Source organism: Schistocerca nitens, chromosome 3, assembly GCF_023898315.1.
Source record: "Schistocerca nitens isolate TAMUIC-IGC-003100 chromosome 3, iqSchNite1.1, whole genome shotgun sequence".
Taxonomy (NCBI): Eukaryota; Metazoa; Arthropoda; class Insecta; order Orthoptera; family Acrididae; genus Schistocerca; species Schistocerca nitens.
The window spans coordinates 471,116,476-471,142,283 of NC_064616.1; the positions used below are offsets into that span (position 1 = coordinate 471,116,476).

General features: G+C 44.5%; 1 protein-coding gene across 2 annotated transcripts in view; it reads right to left on the reverse strand.

Annotated features, from left to right (window-relative positions):
- The window catches only part of LOC126249627 (protein obstructor-E-like), a 123,036-nt gene that overhangs the window by 29,813 nt on the left and 67,415 nt on the right, over positions 1 to 25,808 (reverse strand). For both annotated transcript variants that reach the window (XM_049951300.1, XM_049951299.1), the window contains exon 2: positions 10,434 to 10,667. In XM_049951300.1, the coding sequence (XP_049807257.1) occupies positions 10,434 to 10,667 (234 nt within the window). The remainder of the gene's footprint in view (positions 1 to 10,433; positions 10,668 to 25,808) is intronic.

The window sequence follows — 25,808 nt, forward strand, 5'->3', positions numbered from 1 at the left end:
CGCCGAATTGCTCAACACGTGGGGCGTGAGGTCTCCACAGTACATCGATGTTGTCGCCAGTGGCCGGCGGAAGGTGCACGTGCCCGTCGACCTGGGACCAGACCGCAGCGACGCACGGATGCACGCCAAGACCGTAGGATCCTACGCAGTGCCGTAGGGGACCGCACCGCCACTTCCCAGCAAATTAGGGACACTGTTGCTCCTGGGGTATCGGCGAGGACCATTCGCAACCGTCTCCATGAAGCAGGGCTACGGTCCTGCACACCGTTAGGCCGTCTTCCGCTCACGCCCCAACATCGTGCAGCCCGCCTCCAGTGGTGTCGCGACAGGCGTGAATGGAGGGACGAATGGAGACGTGTCGTCTTCAGCAATGAGAGTCGCTTCTGCCTTGGTGCCAATGATGGTCGTATGCGTGTTTGGCGCCGTGCAGGTGAGCGCCACAATCAGGACTGCATACGACCGAGGCACACAGGGCCAACACCCGGCATCATGGTGTGGGGAGCGATCTCCTACACTGGCCGTACACCACTGGTGATCGTCGAGGGCACACTGAATAGTGCACGGTACATCCAAACCGTCATCGAACCCATCGTTCTACCATTCCTAGACCGGCAAGGGAACTTGCTGTTCCAACAGGACAATGCACGTCCGCATGTATCCCGTGCCACCCAACGTGCTCTAGAAGGTGTAAGTCAACTACCCTGGCCAGCAAGATCTCCGGATCTGTCCCCCATTGAGCATGTTTGGGACTGGATGAAGCGTCGTCTCACGCGGTCTGCACGTCCAGCACGAACGCTGGTCCAACTGAGGCGCCAGGTGGAAATGGCATGGCAAGCCATTCCACAGGACTACATCCAGCATCTCTACGATCGTCTCCATGGGAGAATAGCAGCCTGCATTGCTGCGAAAGGTGGATATACACTGTACTAGTGCCGACATTGTGCATGCTCTGTTGCCTGTGTCTATGTGCCTGTGGTTCTGTCAGTGTGATCATGTGATGTATCTGACCCCAGGAATGTGTCAATAAAGTTTCCCTTTCCTGGGACAATGATTTCACGGTGTTCTTATTTCAATTTCCAGGAGTGTATAATTGAGTGACAATGGGACTTAATGGCTTGCTGCACTGTGCTCCCAGATAGATGTATGAGCACTCAGAAGACCATCCACAGGTAATTCAGTTTTGTGTGACTAAGCAGCATGAGTATTACAGGCTACTTACTTTATCATGGAGAACTAATGGGCCTACCTTATTTAAATATCAGGGCACGCACTGACCCCTTACCCTGACAGTTATTCCAGGTGCAACACCAGAAACTGCTTCTCAATTACTACCAACATTAATACTAGTGAGGACAGTAGTCCAGTGCCCTCCAGAGCATGCTAAATGGTGCAGCATATGCCCACATGAGTATGCTCATGAATCCTTATAAACTCTTCATAAGTCGCCTATCTATATGTGTGAAATAACATTGTCTCTATTAATGTCAGTTTGTGTGCACTGATAGTTAGCTGCATGCACCATGTATCTATTCTGTTATTACCTTTCACATTCACCTGAGAGTTTAGACTCGTGTGGTAAGAGACCCGAAGTACATTGTGATTTCGTATGTATATATAGATTTGATGTGTACACCCCTGCAGTGTGCAAACACCAGTGTGCATCTAGCCCACTACGGTAGATGGACATCCATGCTGTGAACCATTTAGTGTTGCTATGCTCATAGTATTAGACCCTGTTTTCTTTGTGTAGATGTAATCTGTATGTAAACGGTACCTCTATCTAATAATGCTGGGATCAAAATATTGTACTTCATGTTCTCCATGTATAGGTGTAAGTTCACTGAAAAAAAAATTGCGACACCAAGAAGGAGCTGTGTGATATGAACAAACAAAAGTTGGTAGGTATGTTATTACGTCTGAAATATGATGTCTATTCAAATTTTGCACCAGTCACATAAAAGTAGCACTAGTCTCACCCCTATGAGGATGCATATCAGGTTTGCTTTAAACAAACACTGTAATGGATGTGGTGAGTTGATGTTAGTCAAGAACGCCTTTAAGGTGACTAACGATGCCGTTTTCAGCACTTCACTGAGTTTGAACGAGGTTATGTAAAAGAGCTACGAGAAGCTGGATGTTCCTTCTATGATATTGCAGAGACACTTGGCAGGAATATAGCCACTGAACATGATTGCTGCAGTGGTGTACATGAGAATGTATGGTCACAAGAAGACTAGGCTCTGAATGGTTACATGGCACTACCGAGAAGGAAGACCATCATGTTTGGCGTATGACTGGCACATCATACTGCATCCGCAACAGCAATCTGAGCAGTAGTTGACACCATAGTGACACAATGAACTGTTACTAATTGTTTACGTCAAGGACAGTACTGAGACAGGTCCCCTGTAGCATGCATTCCACTGACCCCAAACCACCGGCATTTGCGGCTTCAGTGGTGTCGAGCAAGAGCTCATTGGAGGGCAGGGTGGAGATCTGTTGTGTTTTCTGATGAAACCTGATTCTGCCTCGCTGTGAGTTTTGGATAGAAGGAGGTTAGCTGAGGCCCTGCATCCAACCCGTCTGCAGGAGCACTCTCGTGGTTATACTAGTAATGTAACCCAACATGTTCTACATAGTGTCAACATGTTGCCTTGGCCTGCACGATCACCAGATCTGTCTCCAATCAAGCACACATGGAACGTCATTGGATGACAACTCTAGCATCATCGACAAACAGCATTAACTGTCCCTGTATTGATCGACCCACTGCAACAAGCATGGAACTCCATTCCACAAACTGACATCGGGCACCTGTTACAACATAATGCTTGCACATTTACGCATGTGTATTCAACAGTCTGGTGGTTACATTGGTTATTAATGTACCAGAATTTCACATTTGCAATGGCTTCTCTTGCACTTACATTAACCTATGATCTCGCAATGTTAATCACTTAAATACATTACCCAGACGAACATATTCCCGAAATTTTATTACTCTCCATTAATTGTTTACTGGTATTGTGATTTTTTTTCTTTTGCTGTATATGTATATGTCCCATGTAACATATGGGTTTTGGTTTCCTATCCTGAGAGAGTGAACATTTTATGTATGCATATTTTGGCTGTATGAGTGGTGAGATGTATCTGGCATGGACACAATAGCTGGACCATTGTGTACATTTGTCCATCTCTGCATATATGTATAATCTCCCATTGACAGATTGCCAATGACATTCTAGTATATTAATTTGTTGTATAACCTCCCTATAGTAGTTAGATTTCATTCCAATAAATGGACAATTTGCATGACAGTGGGTTTAAATTGTTTCCTCTCCTTCCATACCCAACATGGCTATACCCTAGCAGTCAGTTTATATGATAGTCACTAGCAATACAAGTGAGAAGACAGCTAATTCCCGCAGTGTGTTCATAATAACAGCCTTCAAACAATTCCAACTTTAAGCTTAAAAAACTAATGAATATAAATATACAAGAATAGTGAATGTGTCAATTTTTTTATTTGCAGAAGTGACAATAAATCTGAAATGGTTTATGAGGACAAATGTTTTCTCTGCATATCAGATTTTAACATTTTTTATTGAGCTTTGACAATATGCCACATTTAAAATGTTCCAAGAGATTTTTTGTGCAGGTGATTAGTTCATTAATCTCATTACAATCATCAGTGGCTGTTGTTAAATCATTTGCATGCAGTAAAAGTTCTCAATGTATTTTTGATGAAACATAATTTATGTGCTACAGGAGTTGTTATGACATAGTATTAATTACTGGGAAACATATATTTTATCCGTTTCAAATGTGAGTGCATGGCCTTCCATTTATGTCCTGCATTATTGCTTTGCATTTTATGTACTTTAACATAGCTTACAGATTCTGTTAAAAAGGTGCAGACTGTTTTCAAAAGAAGCTCATGGCTTCTTGCAGTGAAAGCTTTAATTGGTCAGAAAAGTTACTAGAGTTATCTTGCTGTTGACACACTTGCTTATTTTGTGACTACATCATTCACTGAATCTTTGTTCACGATCTAAAATAATGATATGTTTTAGTTTATCCTTCTGTGTGATTATCTATAGCTTTTCCAAATATTTAATGAAAGATTCATAATAGTTATTTGAGCCAATAGTTTTCTACATCACCCAGTCTGCCACTTTTATAAGCTGGTCATATTTCATAATATTTCAGTTAAGTAGGGTAAATGCCTTCTGCATCCTTTGAGTTTCATTTCACAATCACAGTTATCACATTGTTAATCTTCCCAGTATTTCCTCATGAGACACATAATGACCAGCAAGGATATTATGACCAACCATCTATTAATGTGTTTGTCATCTTTGGCACAAAAACCAACAGCAGTATGTTGTGGCATTGAGTGAAAGTCATTGGTACATAGTTGGAAGTAGATGGTACCAGATGCCCATGAACAGATCATATAATACCTTTAGATTCTCAGGAGATGATTCAAGAGCTGTAGACTAGTACTTAGCAGTATCCAGAAACATCCAGCTCGATTCATATACAGCTACATTGGAGGCAAAGACATCAGCTACATTTTGTCAGAATGATTATCCTACTTGAAAATCAAAGGGAGAGAGTGTGCATTCATAAAGGAACAAAATCAAGTTGTAATAATGTTTACATAGTTAACGGTCCACAGCCTCATTGCTTTTGGAACATGGTCGTTTCAGATAAGGCCTTTGTCAGGATTTGACAGGAAACACAATTCAAGGAATCAGGAAATTATTTTCCATTATTATATGGTTCAATGATGATACTTTGGTGACCAGTGCAATTGTAACTGATGTTGTCATTTAATCAACAAAGGCAAAAATGTTTGTTATGTGCTTGGAGACTACATTTGCAAGGATGTGGAGTGTATGTTGTGCAACAAAACATTAATTTTCTCAGATAACTAACTCTTTATTATTTATTACCCACTTTTCCCTAATCAGTATATTTTTGATAGACAATAATAAAGGCAATGAATTAACATCTACCAAGCCTCTGTTTTTATTATATTTTCTCCAGCCACCAGGTTGTCATTGTTCATTCCTTTTGAAAAGCAACTAAATTAGCAGCTTCCTTAGTTCTGTGCATTTGAAGTAAAGTGATTCCTTTGCATTGCACAGCATCTCATGTGACGTATCCATACTCAGTTTGTGCACTCAATATGAACTGTCGGTGGTTGTTCACAATGTTCTGGCAATACTGCATATTACTGATCCATGGACACTCAGCCACTACCCATAGATCATGGACCCAAGGCAGGTTCATCTCAGTTTATTGCTTCCCAAATATGTGCAGTGGGACTGAGATCAGGTAACCTGGTGTCACTCAAGTGCCTTCGTGTGGATGGAGTGTTCTTCAAACCATTATCACACAGTTCTGGGGTGACATGGCACAGTGTCTTGCTGTATTTTCAGGAAACTGTAGGTAATTTCATGGTTGCATATTAGTAAAATAGTAGGGTGTTATATCTTATGCCAATGGGAGACACAATGACAGAATTATAACAGGCACCAATGTAAAAGTCCTCCACATGAGAATACCTCCACCACTAGTGTTCCATATTGGCAGACCAGATTCTTCAACTTGTGTCATTTTTGAAATAAATACTCATACAGTGTCACATGCACCAATAAATATCACAACAGACAGTGATATTGACATACACCAGTATCACTATATATGCTTCAAGTGTGCAGTGGATATGTTCCTGTATCCGTGCTAATCTGTGAGACCTGTGACATTATGTGATCAGAAGTACATGTGTGGGACAGTGACTTCTGTACCCCATAATTGGATGCTACAGATACCCGTCAGTTCATTGTTGAGCCCTATCATCGAGACATTGCCACCTACAGCATTTGTCTTTGGTAGTGGCAGTTTTCCCTCAGATGATACATTTCCCTCAGTGATACATTCTCAATAAGTCAGCATATTGTTGAGCCCTATTATCGAGACGTTATCACCTATAGCATTTGTCTCTGGTGTTGGCAGTTTCCCCTCAGTTGTAAGATTAGTGATACATTCTCAACAAGCCAGCATGTGAAATGTCCTGTGCCAGCCTTCATAGCCTCAGAGATGGAGTGACCCATGTGTCAGGCACTCACACTTTGGCCAAAATCTAAGCAGTGATATTGAGTGCCTTGCTCCTTGTATGATCAATTGTCATGCTATGGCCAGTACAAGGTGTGATGATTTCCCACTGATGTGACATGCTGAAGCATTTGATATGCCATAGCAACAGGTGTACTTCCATTCGCACACAGCAGCTACCTCTAACTCAATTGCTGACAAATGTCTGCTATGGCAGAGTTCAGTCAGGCTGGTGATGATGTACAGCTCAGTCACATTAATGTGGCCACTGCCTATGTTTGATGTCTACGTGCAATAACCGCTCATAGACGACAGGTGGCAACACTAGCAGTGGAGGGTATGTAAAGTGGGGATGCACAAAACAGTGCAGTCATTGTTGTAATACAGAAAGGGAACGATTTATTTGACATCCAGAAGGGCATGATCATTGACTTTTGGCCCAGGGTGGAAGCATTGCCGAAATGACTAAGATTGTAAACTGTTTGTGTGCTGCTGTGGTTGAATTTACTGTGCATGGCAAAATGGCTCTGGACGTCCACTGAGTGGCGACAGGTAGTCCTTTCAGGTGAACTGCTTTTTATGTTCCATTACACAGATGGCCATTGGCATGTGTGGCGTGAAATGTCAGAAAGCAAACACCCCACAACCGGGACAGAGCGTTATGGTCTGGGGAATGTTTTTGCATGGCATTCTCTGAGTGATCTCATCATTTTGGAATGCACAGTGGATCAACACTAGTATGCATCTATCCTTGGGGATCATATCCACCACTACATGCAGCTCGTTTTTCCCTTGCACGATGACATCTACCAGCAGGACAAAGAAACATAATACACAGCTTGCAGTCTATGTGCATGGTTTGAAGAGCACTAGTATGAGTGTAGTGTACTCCTCTGGCCACCAAACTCCTTGGATTTAAGCCCAATCAAGAATCTGTGGGACCACCTCGATCACGCTATTGGCAACAGGGATGCTCAACCGAGAAAACTAACGCAGCTGGCCATGGCACTTGAGTCGGCATGGCTCCACATGCCTGTCAGTGCCTCCCAGAATGTCATGGACTCTTTCCCTGCACGTCTCACGCTGTAAAAGGTGGTTATTCAGGCTTTTGATGGGTGGTCATGTCAATGTGACTGGACAGTGTATATTCATGTAGAAGACGTTTATGTAAAATGAGAGGAGACATCTGGTACATTTACCACCATCCCATACAAGCGAATGAGACAGGGTAGTACTAGCAATCATATAGAGCAGATAGTTCCTCTGCAGCACCACTATGAAAACCTATTCATCCCACAGGACAGTGCACCATTCCATGTCTTCCATTTATATCAGAATGATGCGCTGAGCACCCTAAGGACAAGAGAGTGCAGATAACGGTTAGACAAAATGTTATAAATATCACTGAAAATCAGCAAAATCTTTTATTAGCAGGCTGTTGGTCCTCCCCTTACCTGAATTACAGCTTAGATCTGACAGTCACAACCTATGCACAGTGGGCAGAAAATGCTTACTCACTCCTTTGGCCAAACATTCACTTATTCAGGGAGCATGCTCGAAGGAGGCAATCAATATGGCAACTGTCTTCCAAAACAAGGTTCGATTGTATTCAGATCAGGGGACTGAGTAGCCAACACGAGGTGTTAACATTATCATCATCATCTTCTTCTTCTTCATTACACCAGTCTTCAACAACACCAGAAGTGTGCATGATAGCGTTGTCGTCTTGGTACACTACTTTCTCACGAGGGAACAAAGTCTGCAGCATTTGGTGAGGATAGTCGCTCAGAATATGACGTTATCCCAGTCTGTAACCCTCTCATAGACGACAACAAGTGAGCGACCTCCACGGTGCGACACTTTGTGCCCCACATTACTACTGACTTTCTGCCCTGCTTCGCAGTAGGCCGGAGACAGTCGATGTGACACGCTTCTCCTGGTGTTCTGCAGAAATACTTCCATTCGTCCACAAAAATGGGGACGGCGAGTTGAGTTGTCTGACCAGATGACATTTTCCCCATTGTCATTGTTACAGTTTGTGTTCTTGGGGCACCAAATTCGTCGTTTGAAGGGTTTGTGTGATGTAATCGACGGCTATGAGATAACCGTTATAGTGTACATGTTTGTTACATGTAGTTCAAACTCAAACACAACCAGACAAACAATCATGATTATTCTGGACTCTTCCTGATCGGCCTTATAAACGTTTTAACACTGAACTATAATTCACATTGTACTGCGATAAAGGTTAATAATGAACTAATGTGTGTAATTTATGCCCACTACGTGACACCCTTCAACACTATAGATGCATTTAATACACTACTGGCCATTAAAATTGCTACACCACGAAGATGACGTGATACAGACGCGAAATTTAACCGACAGGAAGAAGATGCTGTGATATGCAAATGATTAGCTTTTCAGAGCAGTCACACAAGGTTGGCGCCGGTAGCGACACCTGTCGTGCTGACATGAGGAAAGTTTCCAACCGATTTCTCATACACAAACAGCAATTGACCGACGTTGCCTGGTGAAACGTTGTGATGCCTCGTGTAAGGAGCAGAAATGCGTACCATCACGTTTCCGACTTTGATAAAGGTTGGATTGTAGCCTACCGCGATTGCGGTTTATCATATCGCGACATTGCTACTCGCGTTGGTCGAGATCCAATGACTGCTAGCAGAATATGGAATCGGTGGGTTCGGGAGGGTAATACGGAACGCCGTGCTGGATCCCAACGACCTCGTATCACTAGCAGTCGAAATGACAGGCATCTTATCCGCATGGCTGTAACGGATCGTGCAACTACGTCTCGATCCCTGAGCCAACTGATGGGGACGTTTTCAAGATAACAACCATCTGCACGAACAGTTCGACGACGTTTGCAGCAGCATGGACTATCAGCTTGGAGACCATGGCTGCGGTTACCCTTGACGCTGCATCAAAGACAGGAGCGCCTGCGATGGTGTACTCAACGACGAACCTGGGTGCACGAATGGCAAAACGTCATTTTTTCGGATGAATCCAGGTTCTGGATATCGAGCAAATGGAAGATGGGGACAGGATGGTACTCACGTGTCTGGGAACGGCCCTCACAGTCCACCTCGGGTGGGTACTGGCAGGGGTAGCTGAAGATTGAGGCCTTGGCGTTGAAGAGCAGCCCGTCATGATGGTCGCATCCGTGTTTGACGACATCGCGGTGAACGCAAATTGGAAGCGTGTATTCGTCATCGCCATACTGGCGTATCACCCGGCGTGATGGTATGGGGTGCCATTGGTTACACGTCTCGGTCACCTCTTGTTCGCACTGACGGCTCTTTGAACAGTGGACGTTACATTTTAGATGCGTCGCAATACGCCAGTCACTACTATTGATAAACTGTGGTATCGTGTTGAAGCTGCATGGGCAGCTTTACCTGCACACGCCATCCAATCTCTGTTTGACTCAATGCCCAGGCGTATCAAGGCCGTTATTACGGCCAGGGGTGGTTGTTCTAGGTACTGATTTCTCGGATGTATGCACCCAAATTGTGTGAAAATGTAAGCACATGTCAAATGGTTCAAATGGCTCTGAGCACTATGGGACTCAACTTCTGAGGTCATTAGTCCCCTAGAACTTAGAACTAGTTAAACCTAACTAACCTAAGGACATCAAGAACATCCATGTCCGAGGCAGGATTCGAACCTGCGACCGTAGCGGTCTTGCGGTTCCAGACTGCAGCGCCTTTAACCGCACGGCCACTTCGGCCGGCTAAGCACATGTTAGTTCTAGTATAATATATTTGTCCAATTAATACCGATTTATCATCTGCATTTCTTCTTGGTGTAGCAATTTTAATGTCCAGTAGTGTAACTTTGCGGGATGGCCAACTACAATTAATATTTGTACTTACATAGCATGTCAGGTACTCAGGCGATCGACATAAAGGGTGATTCATCTTGAACGAAATGAAACTTCAATAAATTCTGCAAGGCATTTCAAATGGCAACATTTACACAGACTTTCAGTGGAACGAAACGCCGACTTTAAGGGTTCGTAGGAAGGGCATTTTAACGTTGACGTTAATGGTGCGAGAATAGCGTCATCTGTTGTCATCGGAAGGTAACCTCGATCAGTATGTTACAGTAGTGGACTCTGTGTCGTCTTAATCCTTATTTTATTGTCTGTATTGGTTTGGTGACGTTGGGAAAGTTCCACGAGGACCTAAATCCTGTAAGTGTTGTTCCACGAAGGCAGACAAATATGTGAAAGCGAGAAAAGATATAGGAATCGAGCAAATGGAAGATGGGGACAGGATGGTACTCACGTGTCTGGGAACGGCCCTCACAGTCCACCTCGGGTGGGTACTGGCAGGGGTAGCTGAAGATTGAGGCCTTGGCGTTGAAGAGCAGCCCGTCCGGGCACAGTTGCTCGCTGGGCACGCCGTCCTCACACTGGATGTATGCGTCGCACTGCCCGCTCTTGGGGTAGCGGCCGTTTCTCTCCGGGCACGACAGCCCGCCCTGGCTGCTGCTCGACGTCCGAAACTGGCCCACGGACGCTGAAGTCAGTCAGTTAGTTAGCTAGTTAGTTACGTGTTCCGTAGATCATTTGAACAATTCTTTTATGAAAATGATGTGGAATGGGTCAGTTTAGAGAATATGCATACATGATTAGTATGAACATTAATGCACATATTTTGTAGTCCTGCTCATACACATAAAAAGAAGTTTTTATTTTTTTATAGGCTTACAGTTTATAAACAGAAATTCGACCAAGGATTAGTAGGAGAAATGAGTTTATGTTGGATTTAAAACTTACTTTGCTACCTGCCAGACATTTTACGTTATTGGGCAAATGATGAAAGATTTTTGTTGCTGCATGTTGAACATCTTTCTGAGCCACTGACAGTTTTAATCATAGGTAATGGAGATCATTTTTGCCTCTAGTGTTGTAAATATTGACATCACTGTTCTTCTCAGATTGTGACTGATTATTTATAACGAATTTCGTTAGTGAATATATATGTATCTACAGTGATGCTGCCGTTAAAACGGTCAACTCCTTGAATAGGTAGCTACATGACGATTGCGAGGGAACAAAACATATTAGTCTTTCTGCTCGCTTCTGTGAAATCAGTACTTCCATTCTGAGTGATGAATTACTCCAGAAAATTACTCCATAAGACATTACTGAGTGGAAATATCGAAAATATCTTAGGAAGTTAGTTTGTTTCCAAGATTAGCAATTATATGAAGAGCAAGGGTAGCTGAATTTCACTGTTTGAGAAGCTCAGTAATACGCTTTTTCCAGTTCAAATTTTCCTAAAAATGTGTAGGAGCATTCTACCCTATTTACTTATCCCTGTTCATTTGCTACATGTCCGCCCCCATAACTGAGTGGCCAGTGCGACGGAATGCCATGCAAAGGGGCCCGGGTTTGATTCCCAGCTGGGTTGGAGATTTTCTGCGCTCAGGGACTGGGTGTTGTATTGTCTTCGTCATCATCCCCATCGACAGGCAAGTCTCCGAAGTAGCGACACATCAAAAGACTTGCGCCAGGCGACAGGTGTACCCGATAGGAGGCCTTAGACACACGACATTTCATTTGCTACATAAATTATTGGTATGACTATAGTGTGTTTTCTCAAAATATAGGAAGGGCCAATTTTCAGAGAACCGGAAATGTGTAGGAGCATTCTACCCTATTTACTTATCCTTGTTCATTTGCTACATGTGCTACAGTAACAATATAATATATTACAAAAACCACAAAATATGGCATACTAGCTTTGTAAGCACTGAAATCAAGATGGTGGCTGCTTGACTTGCTTCTGTCAAGCAATTACAGCACAGGACATGTTATCTCGTCAGCTGACATCATCTCCCTGATTTAGGCACCTCTATAAATTCCCTTCACCTCTCTCTCTCTCTCTCTTTCTGTAATGCTTATTGTAATGAGGTAACAATATAATATACACTCCTGGAAATGGAAAAAAGAACACATTGACACCGGTGTGTCAGACCCACCATACTTGCTCCGGACACTGCGAGAGGGCTGTACAAGCAACGATCACACGCACGGCACAGCGGACACACCAGGAACCGCGGTGTTGGCCGTCGAATGGCGCCAGCTGCGCAGCATTTGTGCACCGCCGCCGTCAGTGTCAGCCAGTTTGCCGTGGCATACGGAGCTCCATCGCAGTCTTTAACACTGGTAGCATGCCGCGACAGCGTGGACGTGAACCGTATGTGCAGTTGACGGACATTGAGCGAGGGCGTATAGTGGGCATGCGGGAGGCCGGGTGGACGTACCGCCGAATTGCTCAACACGTGGGGCGTGAGGTCTCCACAGTACATCGATGTTGTCGCCAGTGGTCGGCGGAAGGTGCACGTGCCCGTCGACCTGGGACCGGACCGCAGCGACGCACGGATGCACGCCAAGACCGTAGGATCCTACGCAGTGCCGTAGGGGACCGCACCGCCACTTCCCAGCAAATTAGGGACACTGTTGCTCCTGGGGTATCGGCGAGGACCATTCGCAACCGTCTCCATGAAGCTGGGCTACGGTCCCGCACACCGTTAGGCCGTCTTCCGCTCACGCCCCAACATCGTGCAGCCCGCCTCCAGTGGTGTCGCGACAGACGTGAATGGAGGGACGAATGGAGACGTGTCGTCTTCAGCGATGAGAGTCGCTTCTGCCTTGGTGCCAATGATGGTCGTATGCGTGTTTGGCGCCGTGCAGGTGAGCGCCACAATCAGGACTGCATACGACCGAGGCACACAGGGCCAACACCCGGCATCATGGTGTGGGGAGCGATCTCCTACACTGGCAGTACACCACTGGTGATCGTCGAGGGGACACTGAATAGTGCACGGTACATCCAAACCGTCATCGAACCCATCGTTCTACCATTCCTAGACCGGCAAGGGAACTTGCTGTTCCAACAGGACAATGCACGTCCGCGTGTATCCCGTGCCACCCAACGTGCTCTAGAAGGTGTAAGTCAACTACCCTGGCCAGCAATATCTCTGGATCTGTCCCCCATTGAGCATGTTTGGGACTGGATGAAGCGTCGTCTCACGCGGTCTGCACGTCCAGCACGAACGCTGGTCCAACTGAGGCGCCAGGTGGAAATGGCATGGCAAGCCGTTCCACAGAACTACATCCAGCATCTCTACGATCGTCTCCATGGGAGAATAGCAGCCTGCATTGCTGCGAAAGGTGGATATACACTGTACTAGTGCCGACATTGTGCATGCTCTGTTGCCTGTGTCTATGTGCCTGTGGTTCTGTCAGTGTGATCATGTGATGTATCTGACCCCAGGAATGTGTCAATAAAGTTTCCCCTTCCTGGGACAATGAATTCACGGTGTTCTTATTTCAATTTCCAGGAGTGTATTACAGAGGCAGTGATAGAAATAAAGTTTTCCCCCATAGCTGGTACCTGTCACAACTTGCTGGAACAAGTCTCAACTTGCCCCAAAGATGTATCAAATTGCCCCGAAAATGTATCAGCTTGCCCTGAAAATGTATCAACTTGCCTAAAAAATGTACTATCTTGCTCAAAAAATTTATCTACTTGTCCCCAAAAATTTATCTGCTTGTCTCAGAAATGTATCAACTTGTCCCCAAAAAGTATCAGCTAGCCCCATAAATGTAACAACTTCCCCAAAAATGTGTTAGCTTGCCTCAAAAATGAATCAACTTGCCCCAAAAGTATTTTCAAAGGAAGTGCACAATGGCTCCAGAAAATAAAGTGAAGGACTCAGTAGTAAAGTTACCTATGAGAACCATAAGTCTTACCTAGATAAATAGTGATGAACTTACTCTATTGAGCCAAATCCTTGTCGATTGAACCAAGGCTGGTTAAGATGATGATGGTGCTGGGGCAAAATATGTTTCAACAGCTCCACCTTCCCAGAGGTTTTGGTGAACAATAATTATTTGATGTATCAAAAAATAGCATTTGCATTCTGATCATGTTGCTATGCATTCCAGGATGTATGGATGAACTGCTTTTTGCGTGCGTAACATGTTTTCATTGTTTATCCTGCTAATTCTCAGTGGGGAAGACCGACACATACATTAAGGACTCAGGACATTTCATTGAGAAGATGAAGAAACTGAATCTTGCACCAAACGACATCCTGGTCAGCTTTGATGTTGTTTCGTTATTTACGAAAGTGCCACTCAGTGACGCTCTGGAGCACATCGGTTCCATTTTACCGCAAGACATCAGAAAGCTCTTCCATGCATGTCTCACCACGAGCTATTTCACGTGGAATGGCGATTTCTACGAACAGCTGGAAGGCGTCGCCATGGGTAGTCCTCTCAGTCCAGTGGTGGCCAACTTCTTCATGGAACAATTCGAAGCACAGGCACTGGAATCGGCGACTTGCAAACCTAAGGTGTGGTACAGGTACGTCGATGATACTTTCGTGGTGTGGAGCCATGGTGAAGAACAGCTCGGTGACTTCCTAAGACACTTGAACAGCCTCCATGCCAACATAACATTTACCATGGTAGTAGAAAAGGACAAGAAACTGCCATTTCTAGATGTGCTGGTCACAAGGGACGGCGAAAACCTGGGACACAGCGTGTATCGAAAACCGACACACACGGACCGATACCTGCACAAACTGTCAAACCACCACCCGAGCCAGAAAAGGGGCATCATTAGTACGCTCGTAACGAGAGCAGGACGAATATGTGAGCAGCAACATCTCAAACGAGAAATGCAACACCTGGAAACTGTCCTGAGGAGCAATGGGTACTCTACAAGCCATATTAGAAGTGTAATAGAGCCAAACACTCGGCGAAGTAAGGAACCAGAAAGAGAAATGTCGGGTACGGCCTTTCTGCCATACATTCCCAGAGTGACGGACAGAATCGGCCGTATATTGCGCAAACATGGCGTAAAGACGATTTTCAAACCGACAAGGAAGATCAAAGAGTGTCCTAGATCGGCAAAGGAGAAAAGAGACCCACTTGCAATTTCGGGAGTATACCGTATACCATGCACATGCGGAAAAGTTTATGTCGGAATGACTGGACGATCCATTAACACCAGGATCAAAGAGCATAAGCGAAGCTGCAGGCTGGGGCAGGTGGAGAAATCGGCCGTGGCAGAGCACACACTGAATGAGACCGACCACGTAATAAAATTCGCCGACACGGAAGTTCTGGCTGTAGAGAAGCACTATCACACGCGCTTGTTCAGAGAAGCTGTAGAAATACAAAAACATGCGAACAGTTTGAACAAGAAAGAGGAAAGCCTTAAGGTAAACGGATCCTGGCTTCCCGTACTGCAGCGAACGACCGCCGCAGGTAGCAAGAGGAGAACCGCACCGGAAATGACCGCGGAGAAGCCCTCGGACGTTGGCGCGCCAGGTACATATAGTCTGCGGCCGCGAGCTCCACAAGACTATACAGAAACTCCAGACATTCGCAGAACCCGTTTATTCTGAATCTGGGGAACTACGACCACAACCGTAGATGGAAACATAAAAGACCAAAAGACATACTTGCAAGGACATAACATCTATGGCCAAGCATACGCAAACATAACGGCACAGACGAGCCCCTGTTAATCAGACGCATTTACTGGATATCCAGCTGAAATACACTGCCGAATAACTGGCACCACACAGGGAAGCCGTACCGTACACTGCATGCAAACAAGCTCCACACATCCCCCACACAGTGAGATGATCTATGGCCGATCTCCCACTACTGTATAACGATCTTGATTGTTCCAGGAATGTAGCAGCTGCAGCGACTGGGACACATCGCCATCGCTTGTCACGGTAATGATGCATGATACCTATACTAACAAATCCAACCTTGCATGAGCTATCGCAGCTAGTAAGCCACTACTGCTCTTACTACCCATCCCACTGTCGCAGAGGTTTTCTTCCCACGGCACGAGCCATGGCACTTTTTTCCCTCTGCTCTTCAAATCGCTACCCTCAGTCGCGTTTCGTCCACTATCTATCACCTGATGGACCGTGTTAATGCGTAGCCTTACCCAGACGCACGGACAACATCACAGCCCAGCATCCTGTGATCCACTTACTAGATAACTAACATGTTTCCGGAGGTGACAGTAGAACTTTTGGTTTGGTCACCACGTTGGTGCGTCGTGGAGGGGCCCCATCTCTCATTAAGAGCTCGGCTCGAGTTCACCACCGGCAATGGAGGGCGAAGCTTTGACAATGCCAGCCACTCGTGCTGGCGAAACGTCAGAAAAATCATTAGATGAACGTCGGCCGAATAACCCGAGACAGAAGCCAATAGGCAGTTTGTCAATAAAACTTTGTGATGTGCACAAAGTCCACCCCCCCCCCCCCCCACACACACACGCTAGTATGTAGTATGCCTTATGGGAATTGCGTTGGCACTGCTAGGGTAAAGTAACTGTTCCGTCTAGTCTTGTCTAATGGTAGAAACGGCCGTGGTCGCGACAGTTAATTTAGGTAATGATAACTTATTCTATGAAATGCTAATTTATGTAACCCTTTTAGAAACTTCCGATAGAAAAATCTCACTGAGAGACAGGGAGAAAACACCACAGAGAGTCCATAATTTTGTTGATGAATGCCATATCCAGCTGAAGCCAGTCATTGATGATTACATTAGGCAAAGCTACTAAATTGCGGGAACACTGATCGTATTGTTTCATCCGCTGTTCCAGATAATCACAGATATTTTATATGGGTTTAAGACTGGATGATTTAGTGGGCCAGTTGAAGTACTATAAAGTGCGTGAGTGTTCGTCAAACAAGTAACGTATGCTCGCAGCCCTGTGACCACGGCTGTTCCTATCTTGGAAGAAAGGAATGTCCATAGTGTACTCGTCATGAACCTACAGAGAGCGAGTCAGGAGGAAAGGTACTTGCTTTGAGGGGTGATATTATTGTTGATTCTGAACAAAAAACTTCAAAGAAACGTCTGCCCTTTTCTTTACTGTGTTCGACATACAGCAATTTGAAAATCACGGGCGTCACTTGCATGTTGTGGTTCGTGGAGGGGTTTACCAAACTGAATGACGAGTGATTGAATAATTAATTTGGCTGCCCGTTTTTCTTGTTCCCCAAATAACTGGCGATATTAAATCTCACCTGTGATCCTTCAGCTGTCCCGACCGCGGCCGACGTCAGGCTTCATCACGCCTTGCTGGGTTTCAGTGATTATGTCAATTGATAAAGAAAGAGACAATAGGGGGAATCCACAGACCAAGAAAGTAAACGGACAGATCTGGTATGATGTTGAATATATTTAAAAAAAATGGCTCTGAGCACTATGGGACTTAACTTCTAAGGTCATCAGTCCCCTAGAACTTAGAACTACTTAAACCTAACTAACCTAAGGACATCACACACATCCATGCCCGAGGCCGGATTCGAACCTGCGACCGTAGCGGCCACGCGGAATATATTTAGTCAAGGCAACCCGTTAAATGAGAGGTAGCCTATTACACGTGAATAACAGTTACTGCCCGCCAACAAAACAAAATTAAGAAACTGGCGAGACTCGTCCTGCTGCAGGTCAAGACACAGTAATAATCAAATAGTACAGATTACGGACATAATATTGAATGGTCAAACCACTGCATTAAGAGAGAGTGCGCCGAGAGATATCTGAAATTCTAAATCACAAGAACTGACGAGACCAGCCCAGACAGGGGCGGTTGAGATTGCTTTCACGGAAACATGATACGATTCCCGCACCGCCACCGACGAAAAAGAACTGAAATTCGAACTAAAAGCTACTTTAGCCTTCTAGTAATACGTCATATTGTTGCAATGCTGTATTAATTATATCAGGCGTCAGGAAATTATAATCTCTTCACGAGCCGGGACATGTTGTTAGGCAAGCCAGCAGGGATCCACAATTGCAGGGGAAAATTAATATGATATGATTTTAAATCGGCAGTTAATCAACTCGACTTGTAAACTACTTTCCTGATCAGGCCGTGATTTATGTCAATCGACTCGTAAACTAAAAACGAAGCTAAATCTCTTATCAGAGATATTGATTAGATTTTAATAGGTCACTCTCCCTTTGTCAGAAGACTACACTAGCTGCTACATTGCCCCCAGTGTTTCGTAGCTGGGTAACGCAATATATCGGTGCTGCAATGTCCTTCTTCACCAGCACTCACACGTGAATGCAGCCAAAGTGCATTAGGCTACGTAGTGTTGTCTTTAGTGATCATAGATTATTTTTCTGAAACCACACGTCCCCCCCCCCCCCCCCCACATACTCATTGACTTAGTGAGTCTGCTGCTGTAACTGAAATAATTGATTTTCCGGTTTTTATTCCTATTATTTCCTGCAATAAACGTAAAAATCGAACAAAGACTCAAAAATTTTGACTCACTTAGTTTCAAGATACATAGCGTCAAAATATTAAATTAAAATGGCAAGTAAAAAAAAAAAAAAAAGAACTTAGACCGTCCAACATGCGCTACTTTTCTGTAAAAGTGACAAGTGTTTGAATACTACAAAAAATCACCAGTATCCTCCTATTGATTCTGTTTTTTTGAAAATTTGCTTAAAAATCACGTTGTAATCAGAGATCATACCACTATTTGGACATTACGAATAGTCAGTTCTATAGTGTGAAAACTGAGGTGAAGAACTCTATTTTTCGTGTTCATTTGTCCGTTTTCAAGGGCTACAAACAGATAGAGGCACAGAGAGAATATCAGCTACTTTCTATTTTTATTATATACAATGAATGAATTCAAATAACTTACGGGAATGTAGCTTGGTGACGTCGTCGAAAACAGACGATGTTTCGACAGGAACAGACCCTGCTATTTTCAAGGCAGAATTTCAGCATGTAAGCGCTATTCAGGCGAATTTAAAACCTCGGTTTTCAGAGAAAACCCATTCCCGTAAGTTATTTGAAGAGTGTATACGCCGGGAGGAACTAAGGTCGCACGTGTGAATTGTTGTTAAGTTTTTAATTTATTGCTGTTGCCATTATTTTCTTCCTCTTCTATTATTTCATAGAAATGGCAGACTCTTTAATCTTTCAAAGCAAATGAAGCATTGTACTTCATTGTTACGTCACTTCGTAAAAATATTTCCGGACTAGGATTGGTGCCATTCTGCAGTAAACGACACGTGCGGCGACGACAGCGAGAAACTACCGTATAGACGCAGTGGGGAAAGCCTTTCACACTACACGTACACACGTGCCGTAAACCACGACACACGGCAACAGGGACGTGATTGTCTCAGCAATGCTGAACCAGTTCTTATGATTTGTGGTTGTTGCTCGTTTCTATCGGCACTGTTATTAAAATAGCACTGATCGTTTCTGTAATAACGGAATATCTCAAACCAAAGCAAATTTTATGAACAAAAATTGCTCCTATTTTATTTTAAAACGAAAAACTTTAGCATTGCTGCTATGGCTGATTGATACTTCGGTTTTTTTACTCGGTTATTAGCAAAAAATAAAACCCACATGTTATAACCGAGACCAAACAAATACCGAAAAATACCGGTTATTCAGAACTAAAATACCGGATCGGTTTTAACCATACCTTCACAATCAGCGCAGTAAGATGTGAAGACGTAACATAATGGAAGAACGGAGCCATCGTATTTGCACGTGCCAATGACCACTCCGTGAATTAAGGTCTCCGATTGGTTGGTGTATGAATACGGACTGTCAAATGTGTCTGCAAGGGGAACAATGTAACATGACGTAAGGATCTCTGCCGCTTATGGAAGTAGTTATTCGGCTTGGCATCGATTGCTAGAGTTGGTGAATGTACTCCTGAGGGATATCATGCCACATTCTGTCCAATTAGCACGATAGATCGTCAAAATCTCGAACTAGTTGGAGGACCCTGCCCACAATGCTCCGAACGTTCTCAATTGGGGAGAAATCTGACGACCTTGCTGGCCAATGTAGGGTTTGGCAAGAACGAAGACAAGCAGTAGAAACTCACGCTGATATGCGGGCGGGCATTATCTTGCTGAAATATAAGCCCAGTGCCATTAAGGGCAACAAAACGGGGCGTAGAATATTGTCGACGTACCGCTGTACTGTAAGGGTGACGCAGCTAACAACCAAAGAAGTCCTGCTATGCAAAGAAATGGCACCCCAGACCTACTACGTAAGTGTGCATTTATGAATTGTTATGCCATTAAAAGCTGTCGATGTGCAAGACGTTTATACGTGTTTGTACTAGTACTTGCATTAAAGAAACGTAGTTGTTGCAATATTTCAAAGAACTAGTGTTCCCATTCTTGTAATTATTAGAAGGAACGTTTAAGCTAAAATGTTTCTTCGGGTTGTGAAAGGCAAGGCTTCCGTTAACAAAACGTTTGTAGAAATAGAACTCATCGCTTCGACGCATATTCATAGATATTAGAATAAACATCAGTCTAGTTTTAAGTGTATCTTGTTTGAACAATTGTGACCATAAAAACAGCCATAGTCTGACTGATCGGACTACAGCCCAATATAAAGTTGAAAGAGTTTGTTCTGAGCCACTTCATCAACTCGCGAAGTGCGACTGGTTGTTTTCTACGGAAATACCTTCAAACTACTTAGGAGACATAATACGAAGTTTAGACAAATTGTCCAGTCGATACATTCCATTTCTAAATAAAATGATGGAAATTTTTTGGAAATTTGTGGTAAGGTCTTATGGGACCAAACTGCTGAGGTAATCGGTCCCTAAGCGAACGTATTACTTAATCTAACTTAAACTAACTTACGCTAAGGACAACACACACACCCCTGCCCGAGGGAGGACTCGAACCTCCAACGGGGGCAGCCGCCCGGACCGTGACAAGACGCCTAAGGCCGCGCGGCTACCCCGAGTGGCTAAAATGATGGAAATTCAGAACTATCTAGAATTACATTTAAGTTCAAGAGCAAAAAGTGTTCTCTGATGATATTGTTGTGCGACTGATAGCGGTTGTATTTTGTGAACTCGATGTGGATGTGAGAAAGTTTGGTACATACGCCGAGAAACAGAAAATGAGGCTAATTGCGATGACAGTTCTTTAACACAGACGTGTTATGTTCCCGATTGAAATCTTCTAAATCTTTCATTAGGTATTAAAAAGTGCTCTTATGCATCACGAAAAGTTATTCATGGTTTCTCAAAGTATTTTCATCATATGAACGATAATTTTACAGAAACAGATCTTTACGACTGGAAGTTAATTGTAAGTCTACAGAAGCGAAATCATTTGAAACTGCCAAAAGGATTTAACTGCACCAAAATTATGTAATCGCTCAAAGCCACATAAGTTTGAATTGTGATGGAAAAAAGGCCATAAAAACACTCCTTCCGTACGCAAAGTTCACATGCGGCAGTAGCAAGAAGAACAGCCTCATGCTTTAGTGTTGTGGAACACCGTAAAAGCGAGATAGCGATTTTCTAGAAATGTTATTCAGCGTTTGAATATTTTACGACCTCGAAATTTCTTGAGCAAGAATTCAGGAAAATGTCACGGTCGTAGGCTCTGCAAGTGAAACAGCAATAAATTCACACCAGAAAGCCGCGGTCGCTTCTTCGTGTGTTTTACTGGACTGGTTGGAGGTTGACACAAAAATTTACACAAGTCGCTTTCTTTCCTGCGGTGCCGCAGGCAATAAAGTCGGCTAAGGGAATCCATCGCGGGCACCTATTAAGGGCTACTGCGCGCCGTAGCTCGAGTCGTTTACACGGTTTATCCCGCGCAGCAAACTGGGCCATAAACACCTCACAGTCCATAAGCCAGCAGCTGTAAATGTCACCCCACTGTGTCCGCCACAGATAGAGATTCTCGTCTGCAGAAATGGCCGAAAGTCGCCGTATCAGTGTTGCTCTGCCGCAGGAAAACACGTTGAGGGTTCTTTTTTTGCCTCTGATGATGATGATAACGATGATTGATGATGATGATTAGTATACTTCAATCCGAAGACTGGTTTGAAAAACCTTTCCATGCTAGTCTAACCAGTGGAAGTGTCTTCATCTCTGCATAACTACTGTGACGTACATCGTGCTCAACCTGCTTACTGTATTCGAGTCTTGGTATCCCCTACAATTTTTGCACCCCACACTTCCTTCCAGTACCAGACTGACGATCCCTTGATGCTTCAGGATGTGTCCTGTCAACGGATATCTTCCTTTAGTTAGGTTATACCATAAATTTCGTTATCTCGCAATTCACAAATGTACCTTTTCATTAGTTAATCTATCTGCCCATCTACACTACTGGCCATCAAAATTGCTACACCAGGAAGATGACGTGCTACAGACGCGAAATTTAACCGACAGGAAGAAGAGGCTGTGATATGCAAATGATTAGCTTTTCAGAGCATTCACAGAAGGTTGAGCCGGTGGCGACACCTACAACGTCCTGACATGAGGAAAGTTTCCTACCGATTTCTCACACACAAACAGCAGTTGATCGGCGTTGCCTGGTGAAACGTTGTTGTGATGCCTCGTGTAAGGATGAGAAATGCGTACCATCACGTTTCCGACTTTGATAAAGATCGGATTGTAGCCTATCGCGATTGCGGTTTATCGTATCGCGACATTGCTGCTCGCGTTGCTCGAGATCCAATGACTGCTAGCAGAATATGGAATCGGTGGGTTCAGGAGGGTAATACGGAACGCCGTGCTAGATCCCAACGGCCGCGTATCACTAGCAGTCGAAATGACAGGCATCTTATCCGCATGGCTGTAACGGATCGTGCAGCCACGCCTCGATCCCTTAGTCAGCAGATGGGGACGTTTGCAAGACAACAACCATCTGCACGAACAGTTCAACCACGTTTGCAGCAGCGTGGACTATCAGCTCGGAGACCATGGCTGCGGTTACCCTTGACGCTGCATCACAGACAGGAGCGCCTGCCATGGTGTACTCAATGACGAACCTGGGTGCACGAATGGCAAAACGTCATTTTTTCGGATGAATCCAGGTTCTGTTTACAGCATCATGATGGTCTCATCCGTGTTTGGCGACATAGCAGTGAACGCACATTGGAATCGTGTATTCGTCATCGCCATACTGGCGTATCACCCGGCGTGATGGTATGGGGTTGCCATTGGTTACAGGTCTCGGTCACCTCTTATTCGCATTGACGGCACTTTGAACAGTGGACGTTACATTTCAGATGTGTTACGACCCGTTGCTCTACCCATTATTCGATCCCTGCGAAACCCTACATTTCAGAAGGATAATGCACGACCGCATGTTGCAGGTCCAGTACAGGCCTTTCTGGTTCAAAATGGCTCTGAGCACTATGGGACTCAACTTCTGAGGTCATTAGTCCCCTAGAACTTAGAACTAGTTAAGCCTAACTAACCTAAGGACATCACACACATCCATGCCCGAGGCAGTATTCGAACCTGCGACCGTAGCTGTCTCGCGGTTCCAGACTGCAGCGCCTAGAACCGCACGGCCACCCTTTCTGGATACAGACAATGTTCGACTGCTGCCCTGGCCAGCACATTCTCCAGATCTCTCACCAATTGAAAAGTCTGGTCAATGGTGGCCGAGTAACTGGCTCATCACAATACGCCAGTCACTACTGTTGATGTTCTGTGGTATGGTGTTGAAGCTGCATGGGCAGCTGTACCCGTACACGCCATCCAAGTTCTGTTTGACTCAATGCCCAGGCGTATCAAGGCTGTTATTATGGTCAGAGGTGGTTGTTCTGGGTACTGATTTCTCAGGATCTGTGCATCCAAACTGTGTGAAAATGTAATCACATGTCAGTTCTAGTATAATATATTTGTCCAATGAATACCCGTTTATCACCTGCATTTCTTCTTGGTGTAGCAATTTTAACGGCCAGCAGTGTAATTTTCAGCATTCTTCTGTAGCACTTTCAAAAGCCTCTATCGTATCTTGTTTAAACTGTTTGTCGTTCACGTTCCAGTTGCCTATAAGGTTATACTACACACAAATGCAGTATGTGATCAAAAGTATTCGGATACCTCAAAAAACATACGTTTTTTCATATTAGGTGCATTGTGCTGCCACCTACTGCCAGGTATTCCGTGTCAGCGACCTCAGTGGTTATTAGACATTGTGAGAGAGCAGAATGGGGCGCTCCACGGAACTCACGAAGTTCGAACGTGGTCAGGTGATTGGGTGTCACTAGTCTCATATGTCTGTACGCGAAATTTCCACACTTCTAAACATCCCTAGGTCCACTTTTTCCGATGTGATAGTGAAGTGGAAACGTGAAGGGACACCTACAGCACAAAAGCGTTCAGGCCGACCTCGCCTGTTGACTGACAGAGACCACCGACAGTTGAAGAGGGTCGTAATGTGTAATAGGCAGACATCTTTGCAGACCATCACACAGGAATTCCAAACTGCATCAGGATACACTGCAAGTACTTTGACAGTTAGGCGGGAGGTGAGAAAACTTGGATTTCATGGTCGAGTGGCTGTTCATAAGCCACACATCACGCCGGTAAATGCCAAACGACGCCTCGCTTGCTGTAAGGAGTGTAAACATTGAACGACTGAAAAGTGGAAAAACGTTCTGTGGAGTGAAGAATCACGGTACACAATGTGGCGATCCGATGGCAGGATGTGTGTATGGCGAATGCCCGGTGAACGTCATCTGTCAGCGTGTGTAGTGCCAACAGTAAGATTCGGAGGCGGTGGTTAAGTTGAAGAGCAATTCGGGGAAGGCGACTGCATCTTTCAACATGATCGAGCACCTGTTCATAATGCACGGCCCGTGGCGGAGTGGTTACACAACAATGACATCCCTGTAGTTGACTGGCCTGATTAGATTAGATCAGTTTTTCGTTCCATAGATCCGTGCTGAGGAGATAAAAAAAAAAAAGGTTCAAATGGCTCTGAGCACTATGGGACTTAACATCTGTAGTCATCAGTCCCCTAGAACTTAGAACTACTTAAACCTAACTAACCTAAGGACATCACACACATCCATGCCCGAGGCAGGATTCGAACCTGCGACCGTAGCAGTCGCGCAGTTCCGGACTGAGCGCCTAGAACCGCTAGACCACAGCGGCCGTCCTGAGGAGATCCTCGTGGATGTGGAACATGTAATTTTTTAAGGCTCAAATAACAATACCAATAGTATGAATATATAAAATACATCATTTGTTTCTAATAAAAAAATTCGTCAATCGAGTAGAAGGAGTTGGCCACTAGTAAGTCTTTCAGGCTCCTTTTAAACTGATCTTTATTTCTAACTAAATTTTTTATCTTTGCTGGCAAATTATTGAAGATTAGTGTTCTTCAGTAGTGGACCCCATTTTGAACTAATGTAAGTGCTTTTAATTCCTTGTGGATATCATTTTTGTTCCTGGTATTGTATGTATGAACTGAGCTGTTTGTTGGAAAAAGAGATATATTATTTAGGACAAATTTCATTAAGGAGTAAATGTACTGAGAAGGGCCGGCCGAAGTGGCCGTGCGGTTAAAGGCGCTGCAGTCTGGAACCGCAAGACCGCTACGGTCGCAGGTTCGAATCCTGCCTCGGGCATGGATGTTTGTGATGTCCTTAGGTTAGTTAGGTGTAACTAGTTCTAAGTTCTAGGGGACTAATGACCTCAGCAGTTGAGTCCCATAGTGCTCAGAGCCATTTGAACCATTTTGTACTCAGAGGCAGTAGTTAGTATACCCAGATCTTTGAAGAGGTTTCAACTGGACGTCCGTGAATTTACTCCACAAATAATACGTATTA